The sequence below is a fragment of the Poecilia mexicana genome, unplaced genomic scaffold (genome assembly GCF_051168715.1).
Source record: "Poecilia mexicana isolate PSO_F unplaced genomic scaffold, ASM5116871v1 scaffold_14, whole genome shotgun sequence".
Classification (NCBI taxonomy): Eukaryota; Metazoa; Chordata; class Actinopteri; order Cyprinodontiformes; family Poeciliidae; genus Poecilia; species Poecilia mexicana.
Window position 1 is genome coordinate 4,068,321 of NW_028263383.1, and position 25,093 is coordinate 4,093,413.

Genomic DNA, 25,093 nt, shown 5'->3' on the forward strand with positions numbered 1-25,093 from the left:
AAAGAAGCATAGTTTTCAAGATTTTTGCAACCTCATTACCTTTATACCCCTAAATAAAACTTTAATCAGAAAAACATTCTTAATTCAACCAATGAAATGCTTTAAAATGTTTCAAACCAATGAAGCACAAGCTGCCACAAGCTGCTATGACTACAAGCATCACTGGTCACGCCACAGTAATGTTTGGAATCAAACCCCTTCATGAAAAACTGCTCATTTTAACTCTGGAGGAGCTACACAGATATACAACTCGTGGATTATTCTGTTAACAGGGCGTTAGTCATGCACATCACAAATCTAAGACATTTACTGAAAGACAGGCCAGAAAACTTCTGATTGCACTTCATATCAGCCATGTAGCAAATGAGATTAAAGGTAATTTTTAATACAAATTGCACACAAACAAAAAAGCTTAATATTTTTTTATTACCAGGGTTCACCCAGATCCAGTGTCCATACAGACTCTTCTTGAATTACTTGCTACTCCAAATGTAAGCTTTCCATAACTGATCAGCCATTTTTATTCAAGTTATAATACATCCATACAAGACACTTTGATCTTATAAAAAGGCTGCTAGTGTTTAAAAACAGCTGAAAGTTAAAAGTTGTATTTGCTGCTAACAGCTTGTGTAGACATGCAGCATGTTCACAACAATGTATGTTATCAAATATGTTTGTTATGTATTGAAACCAAATGGAAATTCTGATGCACCACCTTCTAACTATTACATTTGCGGCATCTGGTAAAATAACCATCTTCAGTGAATAACGCAATGTCATAAAAAGCTGCAAGGTCAGAAATACTTAAACAAGTGTTCAATTTGGAAAGATGAGTTTATATCGACGGCGTAAGATTTATTACTTCTATAAATACATATTCACTGGAATCATGACTCCCAGAATATAGGATATGCACGACATACCTTACACCCACAATCAATTTCTCTCTAAAATCAATGGAAGGCTACAACAAATGTAAATTCATATCTCTGGTTATGGAGTAAAGCAAAGATGAGAAGCCACATTCAGCTCCGTCAGGCGCATGTTTAGAAGTGTCAGGTACATACAGATACAAGAAACCTCTGCCCTTCTTATTTAATGTGGCATTTTTAATGGAAACATACTGGTTGACTCAAACCTTTTGAGGTATTTTTGTCATGAAAGGTCCAAAACATCTGGGTACAAACTGTCTGAGGAAGTATTATCATCATTTACACTTAAGGAGAAAAGAGTCCAAAGACATGCAGCAGGGTTTGACATGAAGAGTGACATTTATTGCGCCTCAACAATGTCCAGAGCGTAACAACAAAAAGGTAAATATGGAATACACTATCCATACTCCCATGGGGGCAAACAGAAGTTCAAGAACTTAACGCTCAAGAAAAACACTTTTAAATACAGAAACTTAAGAAAAGCATCATAGGTACTTGTTTGAAGTTTTAAATTCATAGATGGGAACTTCAAATAATTCATCGGGACTGGCAATTTAAACTGTATCTTGCTCATATGGCTCACAGTCAAAATATCTTAAAAATATAAATACAATTTTCAATGAGAATGTGGCAATGATGTCAACCAAGTGTTCTTCAGATTACCCATCTCCCAACTGTTTTGTTTCACTATATTCATTTTAATTTTAATGTCAGAAACGGTGTAATCCAAGTATCAAGAATGAAAAAGTTGATTTGAAAAGGGTAAAAAAAAAAAAACCCACTCACCATTAGTAAATAAGAGCGATAAATAAGTCCAGATGTTTTAGCTGTGTTTGAATGCAGACCCCATACAGACTAGAGTGGTGAAATAAGAAGAAACTTGAAAGTTGAACCAATTAATGTTAGTTTAATTCTGAGAACAGGTTTGTAAATTATGGCCCTCATCGTTAAAAAGTGGCAATAAAATAATGGTTAACGCTGTGGATACGATGCATTATGTGAGTTCACACATAATGCACTCAAATATGGTGCATCATGTGAAGTGCGTTCACATAACAGTATGGGGGCTTGAGTTACAGTTGAACTGACGAAGCAACTCAGACTTTAGCTGAGAGACTTCAGTTTGGTCCACGGGTTGGTGCCGCGCACCTCCACTGGTGGACTGTTGGAGAAGATGTGGTTGCACAGCTCATCCAGGGGGGGTTCGGGATCCGTGGTGGCAAACTGAGCTGCATCTTCGATTTCCTTCCTCACTTCCACATCGATCTCCTACAGATGCAACACAGACAAAAAAACAAAAAGCTTAGTGGCAACCAACACGCACAGAGCAGCTACTCAAGCAATGACAATCGATTATGCAGCTACGTGAAAATAAACAATTTCTGCACATTTTTTTTGATCAAAAAAATCTGCTACAAACTTGTTCAGCTTCAAAGTATTTGCTACCTTAAGCTCCTCCACGCTGGCCATGTTGTTGCTGAGAAGGCGGTCCTTCAGCAGGGAGATGGGGTCACTCTTACTGCGGACTTCCTGGATCTCTTCACGTGTGCGGTAGCTAGAAGGGCAGATTGGTGCAGGGACGTTGCAGGGATTGACTACAATAATCACATTTGTACACTCCATCCAAATATAAGGATTTGAGAAAAAAAACCATGATTTCCTGCAACATATAGCAGCTAATGAGTCATATTTGGACCTGTTGTGCAAAATCTGTTCTTTCTGTGTACCAATGTTGCAGGATCCTAATTAGAATTAGGAGGATTTTATCTCTGATTTTCTATTATTCTACAGAGGTTAATCAGCAACAGCCAATAGCAGGATTAGCGGGTGCTCAGCTTCTCCCCGGGTGTTGTTACTGAAAGGACACTACGGAGGGAAGGAAAGTATATGAAGACTACTGCAAACAAGCCAGAAGCAAGAAGGGCAGCAGCACAGAGAACATGACATTTAACATTTTCATATTAGTAACAAGAAAAGCAAAACAGTTGAGGTGCTGTGGTCGAGTACCTGACACCGGGGTCGCTCATACTGTGTCCATGGTAACGGTATGTCTGTAGCTCCATGAGTATTGGACCCTGATGAACAGTAGCAAACGTTTAGCAGAAAAAATAAAAAAACTGAGGCAGTAATAACTATTAAAGCATTTTATTAAGACTAACCTTCCCAGACCGGCAGTGATCAGCTGCAAATCTAGTTGCTTCCCGAACACACAGAATATCCATACCGTCAACCTTGGAGGCAAAAAGGTAATTTTAATGAATCAGTATAAGCTCTTCTGAAAGAATCTATGCTTGCAACAAATAGTCATTACAGGTTGGATAAAATTAAGCATAAAATCCCAACTTGAAGACTAGTTTTTAACCACATGACTCATTATTTACTTTTAAGGTAGGTTATTCCAGACAACCTGTAGTAATAAAATTTCAATAATGAATGAATTATTTGTACTGCTGTCTTAGCGATGCTGACAATTAAACTAAGTTGACATTAAATAATAATTTCAGTTTTTACAATAACTGAGCAACTCAAATCTATTTTTTTTATTAAAAAATATTCCTGGTTTCCATCTACAACATTATTTTAATATTCATATATCAGTATTAACCCAAATATAAATATTTTTAAAAAGTGTCATATCAACTATATGCTTTTATTCTAAGTAAAATATTATCAGCTGTTCTTTTTACTGCTAAACTTGTACAACTGATCTGCAGCTTTAGGCAACGTTATCAGAACATTTACTGAATTTTGCAAAAGAAAATGATAAAAACATCAGTAAGTCAGCAGAATCTCATCAAAAATCCTGAAATGCAAAGTATTACTGCACTTACTCCCTGTTTGTAAAAGAATATAATTGGAATTCTTATTGACGGTGTATGGGGCACTGAACAATCTTGTTGTTGGTCAGGTATCAAACTCCTCAGATCAGATTTATGTCAGAAATAAATACATTACTCTGTAAACATGGTTTTACATAAGAGTTAATTATTTTATCAATTCATGCCCACGTTTTCTAATTTAAAATTGGATTTTAACTTTATGTGATACTTACATTTTGTACTATTGCTCAGTTAATGTATGTGTCTTTACTGGATCTTATTTATGGTGTTTTCCTGTAATACTCTTTAAAATACTCTGTATGTAGGAGGGTATAGAAATACACCGGCCTTGCCTTTTAAACTTCCCCAAAAATAATAATATAGTGATCCATGCTGTGTTGAATTATGCTGGCAAAAAAAGATTTATGTAGGCAAGTGAAAATCTGTACCCTGAGACCAGGAATAAACTCTCCCCTCTTGAAGTAGTCGGTGCTGGCTGCGGCTCGCTCCACTGACGTCCCCATGCCGTACCTGTTGTTCTCACAGATGAAGATAACAGGCAATTTCCAAAGAGCTGCCATGTTGTAGGTTTCAAAGATTTGACCCTGAAACACACACAAGAAAACGTTCTTTTATTTTTTTTGCTCAGTGAAGAAATCCAGCAAAATGTAGTCTGATTGTTTTTACACGACTAATTTTCAAATTAAATGTTTCTCAGAAAACATTTGGAAAAATAACGCGAGGGAGGCTAGAGTCAGATACTGAGATCCACTTAATACATTGTAAAACAGGAATTTGCTGAATAACTTTGAATTTCCCGTGTTCTGAAAATTATTAAGGGAAAAAATTATTTATACACGTTCAAAAATATGCATAAAAGACAATGATATTTGTTTAAAATTGTACAGCCATCAACCAGTTTTTAAAAATCATTGACATTTTAAGCATTTGCTCCTCTCGAGAGAAGAAACAGCCCAAAATTAAACACACTTGTATTTATGAACATATGTAAACTTTGACGCAAAATATATATACTATTGGTCACACAGCATTTTTTTCATCCTGTAAAGAAGGTGATGAATGCTACAGTGAAAAAAAAAAAGCTTTTGAGAGTAGCTGCTTCAAATTCTAATGACTTCAGGGATTTGTGACTTATACCTGGTTGGCAGCACCGTCACCATACAAACAGACACAAAGCTCATTCGTGCCCTTATATTTGCAGGCGAGCGCCACACCTGCACCCAGAGGAACCTGAAGAAACAGATACACTTCAGTTAAAGTTATCATTAACATGCAGAATAAAGCTTTTTCAGATTTTTTTTTTTTTTTTTAGTTTTCTCCCAAAATCAGTAGGAAATTACTCAGCGTGTGAGAAAATAAAAGGTTACCCCTTGAGGTGTCACACACTTTGTCCAATAGTTCAGGAACTTACCTGGGCACCGACAATTCCATTTCCTCCATAGAAATTTTTACAATACATATGCATAGAGCCTCCCTTGCCCTTTGCAATACCGCCTCTTCTGCCTGCATATAAAAAATAAACAGACATCAAAAACAAGGGAGGGAGTTGTTATCTATAGTTCAAGCATTTCACAATTAAACATGGGCAAACACAGGTGACCCTGTAACCTGGGCTGACCTCAAAGCTGCAGATGATTACCCCATTATCACCCCACTTCTCAGCACAGCAGAACACAGAAGCTCATCTCTTATGCAACCTAGATTTTAGACTGTCACTAGTTTGATAAATTTATCCGGTCTGCTTTACAGAAAGTTACGATTTCTATCTTGCTGCAGCTTCTGCTTTCACCATAGTTGTGGGATTTATTTTCTCGTCAGTATCAGCGGATAGATCTGTCCTGTGTGTTTTTCACACAAAAACAATTTAAATTGTCTTAGTAAACATTTCCAACAGACCCTGAAATAAACAACTTCTTCTACACTATAATCTAGGGTCGAGTGCTGAATCCATGCAGGAACTTAATCCATCTTGAGATGAATTAGCTGGAACTGCAGACTCACCAGTGAGTTCAGCCATGATCTCCTTGACGGTTCCTCCCCTCGTTAAAGTGTAGCCGTGTGCGCGGTATGCTGTGATCAGGTGGTCATTTAGATTAATCGATGCCTCGATACCAACAGCACAAGCTTCCTGCACATGGAAAGCAGACAAATTCACATATAGACATGTATTCTGAAACATAATCTTAATTTTTCAGCAGTTATTTTTCTCAAAGAATCCTTTACCCTAACAAATTCTTACAGTTTCTAGTGATAAGCATAAATTATTCCTGAATAGTGCAGCAAATCTGTGTATTTGCACTGTGTGGACTGGTGCGAATAAGCTATGAAGCGTTATATTCACCTGGCCGTCATATAAATGACAGAAACCTCTGATGATCTTCTGCTTGTACAGCTGATCGGCCTTCAGCTCCATCCGCCTCATAGTCTGCATGGTGCGGTAGTACTGCAGACCCTCGTCCCGCGTCATAACCACCTGAGTTGCAGGGGCCTCGTCCAGCTTGAAGACGTCACATTTCTTGAAAGAAAAAGAAAATAAGTTGGAAACCTAAACATGCATTGGACAATTTGATAGAGTGTATAACATAAATATTATTTTACTGTTGGAGAGGATCTCAACAGCCTAATCTCAATGACCGAAACTTTGGGAACCAGGAGTTAGTTTCTGAAACATACCTTTATTTCAAACGTTGCCTGGGTTGTGAAGTCAGAATAGGTCCGTGCCGACACGACAGCTGCAGCTCCCTATCGTAGGGCAAGAAGAGGACATAACAGGTTTAAAAAAAAAAATCAGCAAATGTTTCGTAACTTTCTCACATCACTCAAAATAAAATCAATTCTACTGTCAGTAACTGTCGGTGTCACTAAGAGATACCAGATATTCTTAAAAATTACGATTTCCAACGTCCTCCCCCTGAAACTGTACCTCATCAAAAATTAGATAGTTATGTTTAATTTTAAATGCTTCCTTTTTTTTAAACGAATATTTGTTGAATCAATGTATTTGTTTAGTAAGAATAGTCTGTTTCTAACTATTTAAACACTGCATCGCAATAACGGGTGTGGCCTTCTTGGATGAATAACAATGGCTACAAGTAAATTGGTTGCATTAATTTCTACTCACTAATAAGAGACAGAAATACTGCTTGTTGGACGTTCCAGAGTGACGTCTAATTTATTCCTTTTTTTTTTAGATCAGAAGTTTTGAAATTGTGGATCATAACTTTCTGCAGGCTTCAAGCTGATCTAAAGTTACGTAAAGATAAAAAACATAGTTATAAAACGCTATATATAATCCTATTCTCATTTAACACTTCTTTCAGTTCAGATTTTTGCCAACATTTCTAATGTCACTATCGTAGATGAACGTCAATCTATAAACAAACTAATTTTACTTGATTCTACTAAAATGCAAAATACGTGTATTTGTGTTGTTGTGTAAATAAACCCATATTTTACAAGTCTGACAGTTCTTATAGTGCATACCGAAGCATAACTTCTTGATTTGTAAAACAGCTAGCTGAAGTTGTTGTTGATTTTTTTTTTCGTTTTTACAACAGACAGCAACAGAAAAGTCAAGGCACGAAAAGCTAAATAATTGAGTCTCTGTTGGCCAAAGCGCTGAGAAATAAAATTATTGTGGATGTTTGCAGGAGTTAGCTTCGTTAGCCAGACCTGCTACCAGCACCGGCCTCACAAGGTCAGAAAACAGCTGACAGATTATTTAGGATAAACAACGCGCGATTTCAAAGGCAAGGCAGATTAGCCAGAGTCTAACTGGGGCACAATATGGGTTTAAAAAATAGTTTAGCTTACATTTCTCTGAGCGCAGGCCCTCAGTACGTTGGAGATATTGGTCAGCATCTTTCCCTCCACAGAGACTACACAGCTCGGTTCAACACGTACCCGTCCTTCTACCCAACTAAGGCTCTGTCCTTCCGGGGCCGCTTGCTCCGCCCACTCTTCTTCTTCGTCTACTTTTTCTTCATACCTCAAGATCGAGAACTAATCGCTACCGCCACTACACCATCAGATATATATTTAAAAAAAGTGTATATAAATCTACCTTTTAAAACCTTAAGGAGGTATAAAACATACTTCATGTTGAGCCCACATTTCTATATTCAAAATGTTTATTAATCAGATGTAATAATTAAATTTACTAGCAGTAAGCGGAAAAACTACAAAAAATAATTAATAGAAGGCTTAAAATATTGAAATTAATTACTGAATGGACGTTTACTAGAACGGTAAAATATTATGAACAATGATAGTTCAATGATGTGGATATGACAGCGAGTTATTGGCCAGTATGCGCATTCTGTTATGTTTACTGCTAGAGTTGGACCTAAGCAGCGTGCAACGTGGTAACAGTGCGCGCTCACGCTGTGACGCACGGTTGGCTGCTCCAAAACCCGACCGCATGCGCTCCATCATCCAGCAGCATCGATCTCCTCATCCACATCCTCTCAGCCTTTTCTAACGACCTTCAGTCTCTAGAGCTGCACGTCTCGGTTGTCTTTGTCGGCCGTGGCTGCTCCTGCTTTTTTTTTTTTTGGAGCTGCTCCTGCCGCTGCTGTTGTTTTGGAGGAAAACGGGTACCTGCATCAGCATCACTGCGGACTGATTTGGTGGGACAACAGCTAATTCATTCATTTCTTTGTTTTCTGGCTCAGATCGCAGCAGAAATCCATGGCGAAAACGAACGCGTCATCCATTGCAGTGACAGGTAAGCTTCACGCAGGGTTAGTTTTGGACAGGTTTGAAACGGCGCTGTTGTATTTACGCCCGGATTAAAAGCAGACTCATGGATGACGCAACTGATCACCGCTTTATGTGATGTCTGCACTTACCCGTTTTGTTGTGCAGATCCTGGTGTTTTTCTATAATAAAGCTTCCTAAAATTAATTAATAAGACGCCGAAGAAACGTGTCAAATGTGTGTTTCTTTGTTTTCCCGCTTGATACGTGAATTCAGCTGATCATTTTAGACAATGCCATGCACATCAATGAAAGCGTTGAAATACAAAAGAAGAAAAGACAACTTCCTATAAACATGGCATGCTCATGGATTATATTCTCGTCATCAAATCTGTGATGACTGAAGCATGAGACAATATTAAACTCGATTAAGATTAATCTTTTACTTTAAGTGAGTTTCCGCCCTCCCCACCCTGTAAAAGGGGACATTTCCCTGCAGGCCAGATCAAATTAGATATAATGAGAGCAGATTGGCCCTTTTCAGTGCTCACTGCTTCTAACAGAGAAAACTGAAAACCAAGGACTACGATTTACAGCCATAGTTAAGGCTCTAACCCCAAAACAATAAAATTAAAAACATTTTGTTTCAACTTTAATTCTAATGTGGTTTGTGTGACAAAAAATTTAGGCCTCAAATACCATACGGAAAAATGTCAAAGGGCTGGATTACCTCACTATCATGATGGTAAAATTAATGCAGTAGTTAGAAATCTGGTACTTACAACAGTCCAGTGTAAACTGAACTACAGTATTATCAATACAGTTTATAGAAAATAGAGTTTAGGATTAGTGGAAGCTTTATTCTTTCTTCCTTTCTTTCTTTCCTTCTTTCTTTCTTTCTTTCTTTCTTTCTTTCTTTCTTTCTTTCTTTCTTTCTTTCTTTCTTTCTTTCTTTCTTAATATTTTGTTATTAAAAGGTCACATGCTCTAAAGACTAAAAATGCAGATATTTATGTGTTTAAACAAATTAAAATGTTTCCATTTATTTACGGAGCAGGGTGGCCATTGCCCCCCTCCTCCCCCTCTTGGGGGCGCCAGTGCTTCAAAAACGTAAAGGCTTCTCTAAAACCACCTGATTCATTACCTAATGGGTCCCATCATGCCCTCAGAAGCATCAATAAAATGTGTTTTTGTACAAATGTTGTAATCAGTGTGTTTAATCCAGCCAGTCGAGAACTTTGAAATTAGACCTGAGCAGCACTGGGTAAGGCACCTTCAAGCTCGGACCTCATCAGTGTTACATGCCAGGTTTGACCTCTGACGTAAACCAAGTAATTCACTTGATGGAGTGAAGTGACTGTTTGTTGACAGGTTAGCTTGCGATGCACATATTGATTCAGTGAATTTGTGGGATTAAATGTTTTATATGGCAGTTTACACTGCTTTTGTCAGGAAGGCTCTAACAAGATTCAGCCTGCCATATTAAAATTTATTACATGTTTATTAGCTTTATTGAGAAATATTTGACTGTAACTGTGAATGATTTTATTCTTTGTGCCTGTTTGTAATGGATCGATGTGAGATTTTTTTACAATATGATAATGCAGATTAAGTAAAACAGTTTCACAGCATTTACAAAAACTTTAAAATATAAAAACATTTAATTGCTTCTGCATTTGTTTCTATATAGATTTTAATAAACAGTCTAGCAATGCACAGCACTAGGTAGGGGAGGGGCAGTGTTCTGTAAAGTCAAAAGGTATTTAAATCATCAAAGGGACTTTAAATCATCCCAATGATATAATTGACATTTTTTTTATGTTTTTAAAATCTTAAGTTTTAACACTGACCCAGGTCAAGTTATAGTCTTGTTTCACTACATGTTATGAGTTGAAAGGGAGCATTTCCTTAATCTGTCAGTCCTGAATGCTGGCTCACACTCATCGTCAACATACGGCTTACCTTTACAGCTCCAGAGCATTTTCTCCATGCATTTTATTGTTAATGCAAGAAAATCACCCCTGTGAACTCTCATTACATTGTGCATTAGGTGAAATGATGGCACCACCATCCATTACTCTCCTTCCTGACAAGAAATCGCCGACAAACGGTCACAGCTCTCCTGGTCGGACGGGAAAAACAAGTGAGTAATCCTCTCTCTGTCTCTCGTGCTTCAGTCACATAAATCCCACTTTATTTCCACATCATGTCATCTGGATAAAAGTCCCTTAAAGTACAAAGATTTAGACTCCTATCCAATTTCTAGGAGGTTCCCACTAACTTTATCTGTTGGCTTTATTTGGATGTCCTGATGTCGGGTTTCATTGTTGTCAGGAGCTGGTTACAACTCAGCAACGCTAACAAGAAAGGACAGTCAGCATATGTAAAGTGATGAGCACATCTTTGGTGTCGCGGTTCGTCCTTGACATAAGGCGTTTTGCAACACAATGCATTTAACACACATAAGCTTCATTCAATTGAATGCATGTGTCCCCCTGCTGGTAGAAAAGCAGTGCTGCAGCTTGGTGCTGAAGTCCTTTTCAGGACAATCCGAGAATGCTTTTTAACCCCCAGGTGATTGTTTTGATTCCAGCTCCATCTAACGCAGAGAAGAGGCCACACATGAACGGACATGCATCCCCCTCACATCTAACGAGTAACAATCATGGAGGGAAACAAAGTGAGTGTTCCTCCCCGACGATGCCGTCCCCACTGCAGTCTTGCCGACTTTTTCTGACATCACTCCTAATCTTTTAGGTCAGGAGGGCTACATGAAGACTGACGACAGGATGCGTTTAGCCAAGGAGAGACGAGAGGAGAGAGAGAGGAGTCTGGGTAGGCTGATGTCTTGTTTTTATTTTTTTTTGCTCAAAGCTTCCTTTGCAAAGTTTGCTTGTGATATAATATCTGTGGACCTTAATGGGTTGTATGAGGCTCTTCTTGTCTGGAGAAGATTCATTTAGAGTTCACCGGGTTTCTGATATGATGAGCTGTGTCATCATGGAATGTCTGAGAGCGACACCGAATGGTCCACAAAAGTAGGTCTTCGACTAGGAGATAATCCTGCTTCTCCAGTGGTTGGCCCATGGTGACAAGGATTTTTATCTCAGCGATTTAATCTTGAGCATAGAGAGACAGGCGAAATCAAACTCGGTCTGGCTCATAGGTGCAAACGACAATAAACTTAAAAAAAAAAAAGAGTATTCCAACATAAAAACAAGATTTTTGTGATCTTAGTCATCATGCCACATCTTCACTCGTTTGTCCAAAAGTTTGCCAAATGTTCCAGATTATGAGAACATGTCTTGCAATCCTTTACAATGCTAATAGAAGGTGTGAACTAAAGAGCTGAAAATGAATCAAACGTTACTTTACTTATTAGTCTAAATGTGTGAAGTAACATTTAGACTAATACTTGCACTATTTCTGTTTTTGACATACATCTGCTCTGTCAGATTTGTTTTACGTTTTTACGAGATTTACGCCACAGTCAGATGCAAAATGCTTATCACTGATTTATTGTCGGGTCTCATGTTTATACATTACAAAAAAAATCTTGGCATTTTAACAAGAATGTGTACAGTTTTCCACAGTCACTGCATGACTGATGTTAATGTTTAACTACATAACATAATTTAAAACCTTAAATTGAGGTTTTAAATCCGTGTCTCTTGCAGCGGCCAGGGAGCAGCTGATCAGGGAGAAGGAGCGCAGGGCTCGACTGCAGTATGAGCGCACCGTGGAGGAGCGCTGGAGACGGCTGGAGGAGCAGAGGCAGAAAGAGGAGCTCCGGAGAGCTGCAGTGGAGGAGAAGAGGAGGCAGCAGCTTGAGGAGGAGAGGGTCAGATGAGTTTAAAAGTTTTGTGTTAAGACCTTGACATTGTGTAGTACCAGACTTAAAAAGCATGTCAAGTTTGATCGGTTTTGACTTCATGCATAGTATTTGGAATGTAGCTGCTGATATTTTTTTGCAACGCCAAAGTCTGAGGGAATTTAAAACAACGTAAGTTTATCCATGTTGTATGCAGGAGCGGCTTGAGGCCCTCATGAAACGCTCTCTGGAGAGAAGCCTTCAGCTGGAGCAGAGAACAAAACGCTGGGGAAGGGGTTATCCTCCTGGAGCAGGTACGGAGGTTCAGATATAAATGTCGCCTGTTCTGTAAGACTCGCACACTTACTGACTCCTACTAAACATGTGTGTAAAGCTTTAAAGCCTAACAGAGAAGCAAAATCTCACTGTGACTAATCGGAAAAAAAATTCAACCTTTTCTTACATTTATCCAGAAATAAAACATCTCGTGTTAAGAACAGTTTGTTTTTTGCAAAACAATTCATTCCCCACTTATTGGTTCGACTAAATATATTAAAACTGATTACAACTAAAACATATTTTAAAATTGATTAGAGTATCTGGGAATGTCTACAAAAGGCCTCTAATTAAAATAAGAAAGCCAAAAGCACATGTGATTAAAATAAGACTAGAAACATATCAATCTTGATAAGTCAGGAGAAAGCTACAGGATATTGCAATCAGTATTTTGTAAAGAAATTTTGAGCATATTCTCTGGACAAATATGTTCCATTTGATTTAAAATGGTCATAATGTCAGCAGGAGAAATATTCACAACACAGCAATGGCTCAGCTGACACAAAATCTAAAATCTTCAAGAAGAAGAGATGAGACCAAAGAAAAGACCCAGGACTCCAGACTTTTTTTTAGGAAGATTATAATAAGAGAATAGGCAAAGGTCTCTCACTGTCTACATGGTCTAACCTTGTGAAATGTTTTAGGACAAACACTGAGTGCTGGCTTATTAACAAAAGGGTTTCTTTTTTTTTTTTTTACAAAGCACTAACGACATCAAGGGTTCCTTCTTTTCCCCTCTCAATATAAAAAAGTAAAGGTTGGATTTTTCTAAAGTTTTCATTGTAAGATTTTGCAACAACAACAAAAAGAAATAAATTAGCCCAAGCCATTTTAGCACACACACGCAACACTGTGCATGTTTTCATGAGAGCTGTGACCATTGCTTGTGGCCTGCTTATTGAAGTTTGCATGAACATATACACCAGACAAAATAAGTGTGGAACATGTCAATGTTTTCTTTTTCAGTTTAGATATTTCTAATGGGGGCATCAACAGGGAATTTACCACGTGTCGATAACAACTCAAGTGATCCACACAAATTAATCCACAAAGAATTTCCTAGGCAAAATTTTGGCTTTACATCCAAAGGGTTCACCTTTGGTCTCATCTGACGAGATTAAATTCTCCTAGTATTTTAACTGGCTTGTCCAAATCTACAGCATCAAACTTTAAACAAGCTTCAGCGTGGTTTTCTTCAGCACTGCGGCGACTTTCCATACTTGAGTCTTGGACTCTTGGACCACTTTTTTGCATGTTTCTTTGACTTCTCTGTCAGAAATCTTAAAGAGGTACCTGGCGGTGACTTATTTATGGACAAATAATTTTCTTTTCAGATTGTCACTCGAATGGCACTCACTGGAGATTTAGAAGCTTAGAAATACACCTGTAGCATTGCTGTTAGTATACTTTTCTGCATTTAAAATTTTATATCTATTCTATTTCTTTTTGCTTATCATGTTCAACATGTATTCTAAGTAATCAGTATGTTTGTTTGGGGACTAATTTGCTCTGACCGCTATTACCTGCATGATCTGCTTGAGTTTTACCAGATGTCAAAGACCCTATGAGACATTTTTCCAAACTGAGAAAAACGTTGATGGTTTCAATATTTATTTTACCCGCTGTATCTCTTTTCCCAGAGAAGCATTATAGAATTACATGTCGGCATGGGTGTCTCTTCTCCATCTGTAGAAATCACCTTCTGAACCTCTGTGAATAAATCCAGTGCTGGTAAATGCTAACAAAAACCAGCAACGTTTTTTATTATCACTCACATTTCTGCTGTCACTGAATTCATCACTTCAAAACATTTTCAAACTCACACAATATTCCAGTTCTCTCTGCATCGTCACATCCCTGCTGGTATGTTAATTCTCACTCATTCTTCACAGCTGGATGAGACCGTTATCAAAGAAACTGTTCATAATGCTCTGTTTGCTCTGCTCTGCTCCGCCCGCTGCCTATAGGTGACTGTGAGAATGTCCCACTCCCTTTCTCTGCTGCCTCCGCCTTTTCCCATGGCATTGCCTCCCCCCATCCTGCTGTCAGCGGATCTGGTAAAGTTAAGCCCCCACCCATAACCTCCCAAATGCATCTTCCCCATGTTCATCCAACGGTTACAGTGTCTGTGTGACCATGTTTGTTTCTAGATTGAAACAGGAGTACAAATATGCGAACTCTTCCTGTGTAGCAGGAGGATTTGGCTTCTCTTTTTTTTTTTTTTGTGTCGGTCTGTGATATAATATGATGCAGTGCTTTGCAAAAGTTTTTATACCCTGTGAACTTTCTATCACATCTTAGTTTCTGCAAATATGTTTCAAAATTGTGTGTCAAAATTGTTGCAAAGCTATGCTTTTTTAAAATTCCCCTTTTCTGAGACACTGCTAAAATAAAATATATTGTTAAAATCTCACTATCAGTGCAGCTCTGTGAAGGCTTCAGTAAACTGTTTGTTAGTGGACATCAGTGAGACATCCACAGGTAGGAGAATCTGTTGACAGGATAACTATTAGTCACCTAATATTTATGCATCAACGGCTCAGTCAAAGTCCACACCAAGATCTGAACAGAAAGACAAAGAGATGCTATGTTGCTCTACTTTGCATAAATGAAATCCAAATGTTGCTTGATACGTGACAAAATTTGGAAAGCCTCAAAGGGTACAAACATTTTTGCGAGGCGCTGTACATGTGTGATAATCTGTATGCTCAGCCTGCTTTCATTATTCTCTGTTTGGTCTCCTTAGCGGAAGCCTCCATCACTGAGTTAGAGAAAATGAGGAGCCACAAAAACTTGGACACACGTCTCCATGATTCAAATAGGGACGGATGCTGTTCCAGAATCCTTCACTGATTAACATTCACTCAGATTTTCTGACCTTGATGTGAACTGAATTTATGCAAATGCAGTCCTATTGATCATTTGGTGATGAGCTCATTTTTGTTCAGATTTGTATTGGTGCAACAGCACCACCATGCAGGAATAATAATTGGAAAATGGACCAGCATCGGTGACTTTATAATTGTTGATGGGAACATGCTGTCCTGCATTATTCCATCTCCCATGGCCAGATTATTTGCTCTAGTAAACATATGCTTTCAGTGACTAAAACTCTGCGCAGACTGCTTAAAAGCCAGCCTCTGGATTAATATTCCCAGCTTAGTGATCCCCTCAGTAACTAGGAACATGCTAAAGAGAATTGGATCAGGATGTCTTGGATATCTCAGTGGTCTGAAGAGTTTGTTGAAGAGTTTGTTTAGTTTTTATTTATTTATTTATTTTTTTACATTTTTAACCTGGGATTGGGATTATAAAAAGACAGCAGCCATGTGGTGCTGACTTTGGCTTTTCACAGCAGACGGATGCAGAGATAAATCACACATGACCAAGAATAAAAATAGACACAGATATTGTTAGCCCAATGAGATGACTTCTGCACTCCTCAGAGATTGCTCTTATGTCGGGGAGTTACAAAGACTATTTCTGGTGTCTTTCAATGAAGCCTATATTTAGGGCTTGTTTTTTTGTGATTGTGCTTTTTACAGCAAGTCTTTGTCTTTTTTTAAAATCTTCTGACAGTTTAAAGTGTGGCGGTTCAGAAACAATGTTTCTGGATTTCTGTTTTTACATGATCACATTTATTAAGGAAAAATAAGGTTAATTTACTAACTGCAAGTATTCATGTTAAACCCTTACACAAAACTGACAAAACACTGACAAGGTAAAATATTATTGTCCTTTCTATGATGCAAGAATTGATTCACAGAAATTAAATCTTATTTTCCCCTCCTGATTCTTGTACATCGTGGCGCCTTCCAGGGGACTGAATGCATGACCTATACAGTGAAATGTGAGGGAGGATATTTTATTTCAAGTATAAATCCCGGGTTTCTTCCGGGATGTCAGATTAGTATAAGAGTTTATTTAAAAAAAACAAAAAACACACAAACACCTGTGGATAGTGGCACAGAAAATGAGAAATTAAAGCCTATGTGTCTTTTTATACATTGTATGTAAACATCTGGTTTCCTTTGGTTTTATAACACCATTTTGTCACCAACAAATTAGACTCTAAATATGAGTTCATACAAGTTATATATTCTGTAGCTGAGTTCACTTTAGACTGTCCGGGCAAATCTTTTCTGTCTGAATAATATTCAGCTGTAGAAACTGATTCAAATGTGTGTGCTGTTGTGCAGCACCCTGCAGCCCCCATAGGTCACCTTTCTGCAACGCACTCAATGCTGCAGCTCCCAACAGAGCTGGACTTCAGGGAGGCTCCCAGTCCACTCCCAGTACCCCCAAGGTCAGATCTTCATGTCATGCTAAGCGTACGTAAATGAGCAGCAGTTGGATAAACGTTGGCTTTAAGCTTTATTCAAACTGTTTTCAGAAAGAGCGTCTGCGCCGAGACAGAAGAACTGCTTCCCCTGTTTGTGGATCCCCTGTGCGAAGATCTGAATCCCCAGCAAGTGTCACTAGGCAGCTGACTTCCCCCTCTGCCTCCAGGTAAGATTATTTGTTGCAGAAATGAAAGGTCGCATAGTCAAATATGCCGTTCCCTATCGTCAGTCTCTCTTTTTGCAGATTAGCGTCTAAGACCCGTACCCAGTCTCCCGGCAGTTCTCCTCAGTATCACCGTTCTCCAACCAGATGTCACCCAAACCAGAATGATGACAGGAAAGGAGAGGATAAGAAGCTGGAAAAAAAGGGGGAACAACCCAAAGCTGAGTCAGCAGCGAGAACCAGTGCAGAAACCAAAAACCTAAACTCATCTTCACAAAGCCAATTTGTTAGGAATTTGAACAGAGATACGCTTGAGAAGAATCATTCGCCTGACAGAAGGAACCAAATGTCACCAAGAGCGGATCCTTCAGAGAGAAGATTGCGTGTCAACGGACAGAATGGAGACAAAGGTAAAGCTAGATTTACCCGCAATTGCATTATAATTGATCTCAACTCACATTTCATGTAAGGATTTTAACGACATCTTTCCTCCATGTTTTTTCAGAAGCTGCCGCAAACACATCCACAGGAAAAGTGGGAGCTGGCACGACAAATGCAGAGGAGGCTACAAGGCTGCTGGCAGAGCGCAGGCGCAAGGCTCGAGCTCAGAAAGAGCTGGAGGAGAAGAAACAGGAAAAAGAGCAAGAGGAAAGGTGAGTCCCTCGTAAAAAGCTGGAGTTCTGACAACTGATTCGGACGGCGAGTCTTTGTAGACTAAACTTGTAAAAATAGAGTTTTGATCCTTGCTAATGATATTGACAATTTTGATCAGAATGAGGGAAGAGGAACAGAAGAAGCAGCTTGCCCAACAGCAACAGGGGCAACAAGCGAAGGCACAACAAGAGGAGGTGAGACGGAACAATGTGATGGACCACCACAGGCTCAAGCTGGAGGAAGACAAAAGAAAGGAAGAGCAACAGCAGGTCCAGATTGAGGCAGAGGTCAGTCACAACAACGAGGCAGATATAGAGCTTTACTTGATGGTTGTACAATGCCTTGCAAGGATATTCCTTCTCATTGAATACATTTCATACTTTGTGATGCTACAACAAACGTTTGCCACTCACTTGTTGTGAGTTTTAACAAAATAACTCAGCTTATTTTGCTAAACTGAGTTAAAGCCGTAACTCTTGCTGTAACTGGAGTGGAAATAAATGTCAAACTCAGTCTTCCATTAGATTTAGGTTTGGACTTTGTCTAGGTCATTCTAATACATTGATGTGCTTTGATCTAAAATCATTGAATTGTTGCTATGGATATATGTCTCAGGTCATTGTTCCTGTTTTTAGCCAAATCCATTTTTTGTTAATCTTGACCAGCATCCCTGTGTCTGGTAGGAAAAGAACATCCCCAAAGCATTATGCTGCCACCACCCTGTTTCCTTGTGAGAATGGTGTTAATAGAATAAAGTTGAGTTCCCTAAAGACATTTCTATTTTGCTGTCATCTGACCAGAGGGATTATGAGGTCCTTTCAGAAAAGATTGTCTTCTTGCCAGATTTGTAGAATGCAGGCAAAATGTTACAAGGTATATAGGGTATGAATAGTTTTGGAAAACACTATCTTCACTTTTTATAGATATTTTATTTTGTAGATGTTTCACTTTTTTTTTTTTACAACTCCCTTGTTTTCTACGACAAATAGAAAGAAAAAGCAAAGGTCCAGGCTAAAGAAGATGCAGAGCGTCAGAGGCAAGGCAGAGAACAGCAGACACAACAGGAAGAGGAAGAGCGGCAACTCAGGAAAAAGGTTTAGTTTAACAGAATTATCTTCAGAAATTAGCAAAAGCAATCCGAGGTTCATGGTTATAGTTTCCATTGTAAATATTCTAATTCAACAGTTGGGAAGTAAATCTCCATTTAAAATGTTTTGCAGAGAATTGAGGAGATTATGAAGAGAACCAGGAAGAGTGAAGCTGACATGAAGGTACTGTGAGAGGCCTTTATCGCCTGCAGATTGCGCAGCTACGCTTTTATTTCCCCCCCCTTCCTAACTTCCTTTTATCGACCGCTTGACTTTCTGTTTTTGCTATTATTATTAAATTTTATTATTAATGACTCTTTGGTTTTGTGTCCTCATTGCCTCTGTTGTGCACTGAATCAGAAAGAGGAGCAGGTGCAGACGTTGCCGGTCTCACCTCCAGGTTAGTATACGTCCGGTCAGCCTGAAGAAGCGTTTAAGTTTGCTTGCTGTCCATGCTTATTTCGCCCCTTGGCTGTATGCCTTGCTGCTGTAAAAATGCAAACAGGGCATGTGTGGTTTCTGATTTCATTTTTCCTATCAGCAAATCTTAAGCATGTGCAACAGCAATCTTAATTTCTCTGAGTTGGATTGTCTAAGCCTCGCAGATGGCAGCGACTTCTGATGCTTTGGCTTTGGTTCTTCAGAATGTGCAAAAAAGAATCCAACAATCAAAAAACAAAAACAAAAAAACAAACTCTATTGGTGCTCCTGGTTGTGCATTTTAGTCTCATGATGAAGATCAGACTTTGCATGGGGACTGCAAACTGCATTCAGCAAGAATGACTGATTATGCACAGTTATTAGGGAAAATAGTTTACATAATTACTACACAACATTGCAAAATATTGTCCCATTATTTTTATTTTAGATAATATGAAATAGTTGTCACAAAACTCTGATAAATTTTGCTAATAATTTTTCAGGGTTTGTTTCTTGATCATTTTGTAATCGGTTTTACATCCAGAAGCAGCCAATGCCTCAAAAACCGCCGCTGTTCAAAACTGGACATTCAAACACTTTACACATGAATCCAGAAAAAAAACTGATTTATTAATAGCTTGTACAGCTAGCTGTAGTTAATTTGGCCTCCAAACCTATGAGTTAGCAACACAGTTTAGCTGGGGTTGATGTCATTCCCAGGTCCACGTTTCAGCTTCAGGGATAAACAGAACAGAACATAAGTAGCTACCAGCACTGGTTTCACTGTCATAAACTACCCTAAAGTTGCTTTATTTATTTTTTACTTTGCAAATATTGAATGCCAACATTATTATTATTATTATTATTATTATTATTATTATTATTATTATTATTATTATTATTATTATTATTATTATTATTATTGTTGTTGTTGTTGTTGTTGTTGTTGTTGTTGCATTAATTAGGCAAGTAAGGCAATTAGAATAAAATAGCCAAAGTTCAGAACTAAATCTGGGAGAAAATATGTTGTGTTTCTTGATGAATACTCTGGACAAGATGTGCCCTCACTATCTGAGAGATTTGGAGAACCTTCAAAACACAGAATGGATAAATATTGCTTAGACAAGAGGTGGAATGATGACTGACTTCTACCAAATAACTGCACACTTTTACTTTTTTTTAATAAAACTTTTTTTTTGCTATGTATTTGTTTACAGAAAAAGTAAAAAGTGTGCAGTTATTTGCTAGAAGTCAATCAGAATTCCACCTCTTGTCTAAGCAACATTTATTCATTCTGCCTTTCGAAGGTTCTCCAAATCTCTCAGATAATGACATATGTCAGTATACAAGGTGAAAAAAGTGACATTTTAAATGAGGTGCGAAAACTTTTGAGATCCACTACAGGTCAATTAATCCAATAACAAAAATCAAAACTGCATGACTTTGAGTTTAATAATTTTAATAGATGGTTTTCTTACTTGCTACTCATGTCAGAAAAGCTACTTGCCTAATAACTGTGCATGCTAAATGTGGCTCCCTGTGGAGGTGAAGAAGCAGCAGTGAAGGATTTTTTTTCCTCTTGATGCTGATTGGACATCCCTCACTGCATAGCTGTATCATGGGAGCTGACTGTAAAGCCAGGGCTCTCTTCAAAATGCCCTTCAAATATTTTGGCAGCATGGTGGAGGGAACTGACCTGCAATGTGCAACTTAACACAATTTTATTGTTGAGTTTTAGAATGAAAGAAAGGCTATTTTCGATCCCTGCTCTCTCTCCATGACTTTGGTTACCTTTATAATCTCTGCATTTTTAACCAAGATCAAAGAAATACCCAGAGACATTGGAAGAACATTTCAAGTCCACTGTAATGTTTTTGTATTTTTCACAGGGGATGTAATTACCAAAGCTCATGTCATCAAGCAGGCATGCAAAAAGGTTGAGTTTCAGGTAAAAGAAGAGATAATGGTGCAGGTTGAAACAAAGGAAAGTGTTACCCTCAAGAAAGAGGCAGCAGCAGCAGCAGCAGCAGCAGCAGCAGCACAGATGGACAGTGATAAGAGTAAACAAGTTCAAAATAACACTCACCCAGTCACACAGGCACTCAGTGTTCCTGAAAAGAGACCTGAGAAAAAACAAACCAGTAAAGAGAACTGTGGCAGCCAAATCAGCAAAGAGGCCAGCGCCAGCACATTCAAGCAGCAGAGCAGAGAGATGGAGTTGAATCTGAACACGCACCACAGATCCATTGTCAAAATCACCACACAAGTTCACACAGAGTCGACTGAACTGACAGGAGACGCTAAAGCAACGCAAAGACAGGGGAGTGTGATGAATGGAGCGGTGAAGGGTGAAGGAAGTGCCTTAAAATGCAGCCATCCGACCTCTGAAGGAAGCAAACAGCAAAGTAACGTATCAATCTCAGCTGATGAAAAGGCCAAAAAGGGGCCTGTCGATGGAGTTGGTAGATCCTCTTTGACGATGGTACCGTTGGTCCATTTATCACCACCAGTCATCAAGCTGGAGCCGTTAGATGTGAAAAGAACTGAATCCTGTGATGATGTGCAATCGATGGATGTTAGGTGAGTCCTTACTTACGGTGCCTCGCAGAAGTATTAATAATCTATGAACTTTGTGTTAGAACCAAAAACTTTAATGCATTTGCTTTGATTTTATACTATGGACGAACTCAATCAAGCTTTGCGCATCTAGCGATTGAAATTTTTGCCCAATCTTCTTGGCAAAATGGCTCAAGAACGTTTTGTGATGTCTTTGATGTTGTTTAATCACTAATGTTTTGTAACAAACCTCTGAGGCTGTCACAGAAAATCTGTTTTTAAGCTAAGGTCAAATTAGTAGTAGGAGTGCACCAATAAAGTGGCCCCAATTTCCTTAATTTTGGGAGATGGGTGATCAGCCAATACTTACATGTGAAGCCGATTTTCCACCGATCTTATAGACCTGGGCAAATAACTAAAAAACAACCACTGTCCTCTTTTGCTCTGCTGTGATAGAGGTTTGACTGATACACCCACTCATCAGGTCATGTCTGCACATTTGGTATTGGTCAAATTTGGAATCAGCGGTTCAAGCTTCTTAAAAGATCGGTAATCGGGCCAGAAAACTGCAATCGGTGCACCCCTATTATTTAGTAGCTCTATGCTCTTGATTGTATTTACGCTATCATTAGGGTGTGCCATTGAGACATGACACAACATGTAGGCTGCCTCAGGAAAATTAAGCAGCTAAAGTGCATTTAAATTCTATTTCTTTCTCACAATGTGTTTCAGCCCAGCTTCGAAGGAGGAACTAATATCCATCCCTGAGTATTCGCCAAATAATGAAATCGAACAGGGTTTCATGAGCCACAACCAGGCTCTTAAGGACTTGATGGACCTGACAGGGAGTGTCACACACACAAAGCTCCCTTCTGAGAGCACCATAGGCGACTGCAACAAGAACCTGATACGCGGGGTTGTTAGTCCAATGACAGATTCAAAGCTCATAGGGGTAGCACCCCCATCCTCAAACAAGCTAAGCGTCTAGTTGTCTGTTTAGCTCTTCCTCTTCTGCTTGTACACACTTTCTTCTATGACTTTACAACCTGTGTGATTGTAGCTACAGGAATCGAGCCATAGAGACTGACTGAAAAATGCACACTGTAAGCTAATGATGGAGCTTGTGAATTTATCTGTGAATGATTTCTTTTTGATTTAAAAGACAAAAATATGTAGGCTGACTCAAAAGTGCTTGTATATATGACAAAGTAGAAAACAACCAAAAAAAAATCAAACAAACATTAAATATCAGGGTTCTAGATAGGATAGAAACTAGAAAACACAGGTCTCCTTTCTTGCATTAGCTTGATACAAATTGCACAGATTTCTCATAGACCTGACACAATATTGAATTATTAAGAATGACTATTCTTGTTGCATTTCAAACTCTACCATCTTCCTGAATGTTTAGATTATATTCACTGACTTGGTGGAGAAATGTGCTGTGTCAAGTTGTGTTATCCATGCATGTATTAATGAATGAAAGTATGAAAGTAAGGCACCACCCAAACTGGTAGAACCATTCTCTTCTTCACCCTATAAAACCTTATCATGGGACTGTTCACTTATTGAAATAATTCCCCTAAGCGCATGTCACAGAGCAAAAATTATGGCTGTCACAAGAAGATGTTGCACCACTTTTCAAACAATGGCACATTAAAATATATATATATATATTTTTAGGTGAAATGGGTGAATTTATGATGGTACAATAATCAAGCCAGGCACCCTTTATTTATGAATAAAAATAAAAGCAGAGAAAAATTCTGACAGCTGAGAAAACTTCCTGTTACTTTAAAAGCAATGTGTAGCAGCAACCTGCTTTGTCAGACACTGTTATGGTAAATCTGTCATGCAGAATCAAAAGACTGGCTTTGGACTGACACTGTCCAGTGCAAGAACAAGATCCTGCTTCAGCAAAAACCTGTTTGAGCAAGTTGTGAAATAATAAACCATAGCAAGTGTTATATTCCAGATTTGGAATTGAAATTTTAGAAAAACATGCCTTAACAAGAAGTGACTGGTTCATGTTATTCATGTTATTATTATTCTTTTTTTCAGCAAGTGTGTGCAGCATTCTTGGAAATAGACTATAGGCTCTTGAGCTATTTAAACTTCTTGAACACAAAAGTTATAAGGTGATATTACCCAGGTGAAAACATATATAGCATAACCATTGCATTTGCACTGTTTTGCACATTAAATCATCTTCTTATAAACATGTGCATTCTGACTACTAACTAAAACATGGATGTAGAAAAATACTATTTTCAGGTCTGCTCATATACCATAACTCAATTGTGTCATGGTCAGCCTACATTATGCAAACACTGTAGACCTTGTTTGTGCATGGTTAGCATGGTCATCACTATGTAATCCAATAGGAATATAACAAATAAAGAGTAACAATAGGAATTTTGAGTTTCTGTGTGTGTTAATGTGAGTTTTTCATCAAGCTGGTAGTTTAAAGAAAATGTAATCAAATTCAAAATGCAATTACATTGTAATGATTCTCTAAGTTCATCTTTAGAAAAACAAAAGCTCAAAGAACAAAATTATTGACAAGTGAAACTGATTGCATCCAGCAAGATCTGTAAGCTCTAATAAATTTCATAGTGCAAATATAACTCACTCATCTTTCTGATTATGTTACACAAATTCAATCATTGAATTATATTGGACTATATAGCAAATATTAAGTTATTTAAATAAAAGGGCAAAATACAATGACAAGCCCTCTTACCTTAGTTCAGTAAAATTGTTAGTTTCTGTTGTCAACCCTTAACTATGGACTATTTTGGATATTAGAACAGTTATTTGCTGATAATTTATTTCCTGTTTGAAGAATTTGTTGGTTATGACTGAAGAATGATGTGGAAATTGCAGAGATAAAGCAGTATTGAAAGAGAGAGGCACGACATGTCTAAGAGTGTCTCTGTGTTTGAAATACACAAGGGTAGCAGAACAATTCCACAAAAATAACTGCAAAAATGCAAAATTACATAAGTAAAGAAAATAAACAAAACTTTTGGTATATGGATGTTAAGATTTGTTGCATTTTTGAAGTAACACTTCAACTTACCTTTTGTAACGTTACAGACACAAGCCTCAGTGTATTTTATTTGGGTGTAGGTGATTTGTTAGAAAGTATTGCATAATCAAGTGGGAGACAGAAAAAAATAATGGATTATTTTAAAGTTAATTGCAAATAAAGCAGTGTTTTTTTAGTTAAAGATTAGGATGTTGTTTTAAA

The 25,093-nt window shown here is 38.1% G+C and overlaps 2 protein-coding genes across 2 annotated transcripts; one reads left to right on the forward strand and one right to left on the reverse strand.

Annotated features, from left to right (window-relative positions):
• Positions 1-1,252: 1,252 nt before the first annotated feature.
• On the reverse strand, positions 1,253-7,744 carry pdha1a (pyruvate dehydrogenase E1 subunit alpha 1a). Its single transcript, XM_014993897.2, has 11 exons — positions 7,586-7,744; positions 6,446-6,514; positions 6,114-6,287; positions 5,774-5,900; positions 5,184-5,275; positions 4,910-5,002; positions 4,201-4,356; positions 3,092-3,163; positions 2,940-3,007; positions 2,379-2,487; positions 1,253-2,201 (listed from the first exon to the last, which is right to left on the reverse strand). Exons 1-11 carry the CDS (start codon positions 7,631-7,633, stop codon positions 2,037-2,039), a joined length of 1,173 nt encoding a protein of 390 aa, XP_014849383.1. The 5' UTR covers positions 7,634-7,744; the 3' UTR covers positions 1,253-2,036.
• Positions 7,745-10,523: 2,779 nt separating this feature from the next.
• map7d2a (MAP7 domain containing 2a) lies at positions 10,524-24,323 on the forward strand. The gene is made up of 16 exons (XM_088012651.1): positions 10,524-10,612; positions 11,063-11,149; positions 11,227-11,304; positions 12,147-12,310; positions 12,498-12,594; positions 14,584-14,673; positions 16,816-16,922; positions 17,010-17,125; positions 17,189-17,532; positions 17,628-17,775; positions 17,895-18,063; positions 18,766-18,870; positions 18,997-19,047; positions 19,225-19,264; positions 21,174-21,864; positions 22,573-24,323. The coding sequence occupies exons 1-16, from the start codon at positions 10,525-10,527 to the stop codon at positions 22,826-22,828; spliced, it is 2,631 nt and encodes an 876-aa protein (XP_087868777.1). The 5' UTR covers position 10,524; the 3' UTR covers positions 22,829-24,323.
• The last annotated feature ends 770 nt before the right edge of the window (positions 24,324-25,093 follow it).

Excerpts from the sequence above, each read along its gene's own strand:
- map7d2a (XM_088012651.1), top strand. The coding sequence starts at position 10,525 with ATGATGGCACCACCATCCATTACTCTCCTTCCTGACAAGAAATCGCCG. Across the intron at positions 14,674-16,815 it reads TCCTGCTGTCAGCGGATCTG|CACCCTGCAGCCCCCATAGG; the intron begins GTAAAGTTAAGC and ends GCTGTTGTGCAG. Across the intron at positions 19,265-21,173 it reads GTTGCCGGTCTCACCTCCAG|GGGATGTAATTACCAAAGCT; the intron begins GTTAGTATACGT and ends TATTTTTCACAG.
- pdha1a (XM_014993897.2), bottom strand. The coding sequence starts at position 7,633 with ATGCTGACCAATATCTCCAACGTACTGAGGGCCTGCGCTCAGAGAAAT. Across the intron at positions 6,515-7,585 it reads GGGCCTGCGCTCAGAGAAAT|GGAGCTGCAGCTGTCGTGTC; the intron begins GTAAGCTAAACT and ends GCCCTACGATAG. Across the intron at positions 5,003-5,183 it reads ATGGAATTGTCGGTGCCCAG|GTTCCTCTGGGTGCAGGTGT; the intron begins GTAAGTTCCTGA and ends CTGTTTCTTCAG.